The following is a 5,653-nucleotide window of genomic DNA, read 5'->3' on the forward strand; positions in this document are numbered from 1 at the left end:
ACCTTGTAGCAGGCAATAGCCTTTGCAACAGCTAGATCCAGCCATGAACGCTCTCTCCTCTCATGCTTGGTTGACGATTTGGTATGTGCTTGGACGGATGTACATTCATGGAAGGGACCTGAAGATAGGAGACGAGGTTGAGGTGGAAAGTTAATGTTGTGCTCCTTCATTTGAGATAAGAAGATAAGAATGGGAGAACGGTGATGCGGGTCCTACATGGTCACGTGCGGCACAGTGGATGGATTGGTTTTGCAACATAGTGCGTGTTGCAAAATCAGCTTTTGCAACATAGTGCGTGTTGCAAAACTTATGCGTATAATAAGGGTTGTTCTGCGTCACATGATTAAAAATTAATCTGATAATTACGGAGGTGATGGACACATCCAATGATCCGCCGGATAATTCCAAGCATTTTCCTTTTTCATACGGCCCAGCCATATTACCAAGCCTGATATCCATGTCCCACAGTGTCCACCGGTAATAGTAATAAAATTGCAAAAAAGGAAAAATTAAAAAGAATTTCAGCCCTACCTTCGAAGAGAACGCCTCCCTCCCCAGCGAACGACCAGAGAGGCCCCCTTCGCGAGCGCGACAGCTAGGGTTCCTAGCCGCCGCCGGCCCGCCACCACTACTGCCGGCCCGCCGCCGCGGCGCGCCCAGCCGGCCGAAGCCTCCGCCGCCGCGCCGCCGGCACAGGAGCCCAGCAGCGCCTTCCTCCGTCGAGCAGGGCCACCCTCCCTGGAGCAGCCGCTCCCGCGCGGACCTACGCCGGCGACCAGTCCATAGGCAGGTAGCCACCGCTCCTTCGTCCTCCCTCCTTCCTCACTCTTCCGTCCCTGAGGATTTCCTGGAGCTTGTTTCTTTTATGGATGTAATATATATGTAAATTTCAACTACTTTTGATTTTTACTTAGGGGATGAACTTAGAAATCGACAGTAAGATCTGATGGACTTATTGCATAATCTGATCTAATGTTTAATATGATATCTGGTTACATCGACAGGACTGATAGCTATTCATTCTGTTTCCCAACTGACCAATATATGGATTTCAACTTGATTCATCTTAGGAATGTAGATATATCATATGTCAAAACACGATGTCATAACAACCCTTTTTTTTGTAAGCTGCTTATGTTCTAAGATCCTTATTTCATAGAAGAACAAGTTTATTCCCTTTTTACTCCCCTCTCTCCCCATGTTCATGTACCTATTGTCAATTGGAAAATTTGAACTAAGAATAAGCACGTGTATGTTCCAGGATTTAGTGTGTTGCTGTTAATAGGGAAGTTTTCCTCTCAAGAGAGGAAGAGATAAGTGATCTTATCAATAAACCTGAACCAGGGACATTAATGCACGCTGAGCTTCCTGCTCATCTTTTGTGCATTTTAACCACCATTCATTTCTGATGAAGTTAAGAGGATCGAGAGTAAAGCAGGCCGACTCTGGTTCACCAGGTGAGAGGGACCTATGCTTTTATTCTAAGTCATTCGATGGAAAGAGGCACACCACAGAACATTGCAATAATGATGTTTCATTTTCTGAGCTTGAAGGGACCTTCAGTGCGCCTGTTAGGAAGAAAAGAGGGACAAGAGCACCTCCATCTTCTAGATGTTTACGTGGTAAAAAGGATGATAATGTCATGAGCAGTGACGACGCTATTACAGAAGAAGGCCATGCTGGTAAAAGTCACTCTATTACACACATTAAGGAATCTATTGATTGGAAAACTGGTGGACTGGATTTGAGAAAAACTGGTTTCTCAGGCAGTTTTTCTGATTTTGCAGCCTCTCCTTCAAGCAGGAAGGCAAAAGAACAAGATCACGGAGAGATAGCTGTTGGAAGCTCAGCTGGTAATGAGAAATCTCCCTGTGTAGAGAAGGAAAATAAAACTAGGAAAATCCATCAAGATACATTTCATTTGAAACATGATGGTGTTGTTGCAGATCCCACAGGCCAGAGTATCTCTGTAAACGAAGCACGTGAAAACTCGAGGGCATTGAAAAATACTTCTAATGTGCAAACAACTGCTGTTAAGAAGACTACTGCTGAGGATAAAACTTCTCGAGCAATCATGGATGATGTGAGTTTTTAGTTGTTAATTTCTTCTACTCCAGAGACTGTTTGTTTCATTTGCATGTACTCCCTCCGTCCCAAATTTTTTGTCTTTAATTTGTCTAGATACGGATGTACTTAATACTAAAACGTGACTTGATACATCCGTATTTAGACAAATCTAAGACAAGAATTTTGGGACGGAGGGAGTACATATTTTGTCCACGCACAGCCTGTTCAGTGTTTACTCTTTTCTGTGGATTGTCATGTTGTGGTGATCATCATGTTAATTGATATACTGGCATGTCAATCCAAACATAATACATATGTAATTTGTATACCTCAACTTTTAGTTGCAGAATTAAATCTCTTGGGCATGGTTTCAATGTCTAGCAGGTTTTTAATGCAGAAACGGATTCCACGTCTTCAGATGATGAGAGTACCGAAGAAGTTGAGGATGTAAGTTTTGAATTTTCACTTCCCATTGTACTTTTTTGCATCACTTGCTCCACATTATGATGCATTCACATTACACAGAGACATTTCTTTGTTTCTGTGATCGAGTTTGCTCTTGAGGTTTGAATTGCCTGATCTCTGTAATCTGTTTAAACGACAATAGGTGAAAGTTTGTGACATATGTGGAGATGTTGGTGATGAGGTGAAGCTTGCTGTTTGCAATAGATGCAACGATGGTGCTGAGCATACGTAAGATTTTTCTGTTCCATTTCATTTTCCTTAGAAGTTAGAACTGGACTGATCGCATTGCTTGACACCATACCATGATGGTAAGTTGCACTTCTACTGTCATGGCCTGTAGAACTGTTGGCTGCAACTGTAACAACAACTACTCTGCAACTGCAAGTAGTGCTATGCCTAAATAAGTACTAATATGCTCGTCAATTTACATGATTTTTTTTGAAAAAGCTGATCCATCGAGCATTTCTTTTCCATAATATCTTTCAGAAGATATTGTGTTCGCCTTCTTAAAGTTCGTATCTCTTTTCTTTACTACAGTTATTGTATGCGGGTAATGATGGAAAAGGTTCCGGATGGTGATTGGTTTTGTGAAGAGTGCCAAACTGAAGTAGAATTTGAAAAGGAGAAGTTAGAAAAACCTCAGGTGAAGCTTGTCACTTCAAAGGAAGAATCTGTTCAAGGGAAAATTAGTAAACCTTTCAATGATGCAAACAGCAGAAGTCCTTGTGAGAATGAAGTGGAGGATGAAACTGTTGGCAGAAAAGAACGGAATGAAGCAAATCAAGGCATTGATATGGTTGAAGATGCAAAGATTCCGCCTGTGGCTAAACAAAATATTCCTGAACCTGGTGGTTTATCAATGGAGTCTTACTCCAGAAAAGGAATACCTCTGCTATGCGAGAGCTCATTCAGGTTGGATATGGAGAAAGGAAAGCAACCTACTCCCCAAGTGCCAACCTTACTGGGGTCTAATGCTAGCAAGAATCAGGCACCACCACTTACTGGTAAATTTGTTACTATGAATATTTCTAATTAAGAGACTTTACCTACAATCCTACAATGCTCAATTTAGTTATTAGCACTACTTCTGCAAAGGCATTCCCGTGGGACTCCAGTCGGGGAGAACTTTACTTATCAAGGTTTGATGCAGGTCAACTCTCCAAGTCCACTTCTTTCAACAACTCTAAGGTGCCCAAGGTGAAGCAACTAGTGAATGAAGTTCCTCAGAAGACCAAAACTTTGAAAGATCAGTTGTCCTGTAGTATGAGAAAAGAGGGGCCAACGAGCTTTTCAACCAAGTCAGCATCATTCAAAAAGCCCAAAACTTGTGAGCCAGCAAATAAGGCAAAGTCTTCCATCATACCACCTTCTGAGGAGCTAAGTGTGATGAATTTACCAGTGAGCCGAAATGTAAGTAATGATAGAGGCACTTCTATATTAGGATGCCCCTCAATTACTGGACCACTGGCTTTTCCAGTTCAATCAAAAGCCGAATCTGCAGCTCAGCGCCTCACTACAGGAAATAACATGTATGGCACTAGCAATTCAGGCCATTTTACCCAATTTTGTGGTGTTGATAAATTAGGTTTGTCTGCAATGAAACCTCTGAGTGAGCGAAACTTGAAGGATGCCTCTGCCAAAAAGAATAAAACGTCTGAAGCTACTGAGAAAGCTACTTCCAGATCAGCAGATCAATCTGATCGCATCCTCAAATGTGGTCCTTATCATGACACAGTATACAGGCCTAAAGATACGTCATCTGGAAGATCTGTTCCCAGCAGTTCTACCATATCAAGTGATCTGATGGACAAATCGAGTCGATGCTTTTCACCTGTTGATAACACAATAGTTTCAACCGTTCCAGAGTTGGATTATATTTGGCAGTACGATATATTCCCTTCCTAGCAGTAATTCAATATTTTCTTATTTAGAATAAAAGTTGTCACTTGTCATGCATGCTTTTAGCACCAACAAGGAATATTTAGTGGTTTTGTTAGGTGGCCCCTCATGATCATACTTTTGCCATCTCATTTACATGTCATGGTTCAGTATCATCTGATTGTTAAACATGATTATCACTTAACCCACTTTGTTGCAATCATTTATTTGTTTTATAGATCATTTCCATCACGTGCACTGAAACTTCTGTTGTGTAGGGGTGATTTTGAGCTGTGGAGGACTGGACGATCACCTGAGCTATGTGATGGTTTTCAAGCTCACTTATCATGTTCTGCTTCACCAAAAGTGCTGGAAGTAGCAAAGAAATTCCCTTCCAGAGTCCAGCTTGAAGAACTACCCCGTCGAAACTCATGGCCCACGCAGTTTCAACAAAATGGGCCCACATATGAGAATATTGGTGTTTTCTTCTTTGCTAGAGATGCTCAGAGGTATGCTCCTTGCAACTGTGCTTGTTCATATATTTCTGCAGCTGTCCACAGCATCTTATTCGAATTCACACATTGACTGAAATTCTATTATTTATTTTTCTGCAGCTATGAACATCATTACAGTAAATTGGTTCAGAATATGCTAATCAATGATTTGGCACTCAGAGGAAATATCGAAACAGCCGAATTAATTATATTCCCTTCTAACATCCTATCAAAGAACTCTCAAAGTTGGAATTCTTCCACAAATTCAAGTGATATTTTATCTTGTCATAACTTCTGTGATAGTTCTTATTCTTCCTTGTTCTGTTTCAGGGTGGAACATGTTTTATTTTCTATGGGGTGTATTTAAAGTGAAAAGAGGAGATCACTGGAACCTTCCACTTGATGTACCAATAAGTAAATGTGAACCTAATTTGAACGAGGATCCCATGACCGTGGATCCGCATACCTCTGTTTTGTCATCAAGCCGTTCATCGTCTGAAGACCAAAATAATGGCACTGATCCAGCCTGCTATTTGGTTAAGCCAGCTACTTCTGCAGACCATCAATGTCTGCAAACTTCGGAAGCTAATCGTCAGGGATGTTCAAATGGAGATAACTCCACTGCTCCGGCAGGAAAACACAAGGTGGGTGCTTATAGCTTGTTCTACTTGCTAAGGCATGCTCGTTGACTGTTTTATCCTCTATTCTATGTTGTATTTGTTGGCTGTTTCTTTTTATGTGTCTGTGTG

At 41.4% G+C, this 5,653-nt stretch overlaps 1 protein-coding gene across 2 annotated transcripts in view; it reads left to right on the top strand.

Annotated features, from left to right (window-relative positions):
- The first annotated feature begins 530 nt into the window (after positions 1-530).
- LOC123113099 (uncharacterized) overlaps positions 531-5,653 on the top strand; it is an 11,906-nt gene continuing 6,783 nt past the window's right edge. Inside the window, exons 1-12 of one of the 2 annotated variants that reach the window (XM_044534230.1) lie at positions 539-790; positions 1,262-1,457; positions 1,554-1,682; positions 1,788-1,853; positions 1,947-2,083; positions 2,452-2,514; positions 2,675-2,760; positions 3,070-3,536; positions 3,683-4,415; positions 4,689-4,919; positions 5,025-5,149; positions 5,235-5,548. In XM_044534230.1, the coding sequence (XP_044390165.1) occupies positions 1,409-1,457; positions 1,554-1,682; positions 1,788-1,853; positions 1,947-2,083; positions 2,452-2,514; positions 2,675-2,760; positions 3,070-3,536; positions 3,683-4,415; positions 4,689-4,919; positions 5,025-5,149; positions 5,235-5,548 (2,400 nt within the window). In that variant the 5' untranslated portion in view covers positions 539-790; positions 1,262-1,408. Of the gene's footprint in view, positions 791-1,261; positions 1,683-1,787; positions 1,854-1,946; positions 2,084-2,451; positions 2,515-2,674; positions 2,761-3,069; positions 3,537-3,682; positions 4,416-4,688; positions 4,920-5,024; positions 5,150-5,234; positions 5,549-5,653 lie in introns of both variants that reach the window. The other variant, XM_044534229.1, reaches the window with a different exon arrangement.

The sequence above is a fragment of the Triticum aestivum genome, chromosome 5B (genome assembly GCF_018294505.1).
Source record: "Triticum aestivum cultivar Chinese Spring chromosome 5B, IWGSC CS RefSeq v2.1, whole genome shotgun sequence".
Taxonomy (NCBI): domain Eukaryota; kingdom Viridiplantae; phylum Streptophyta; class Magnoliopsida; order Poales; family Poaceae; genus Triticum; species Triticum aestivum.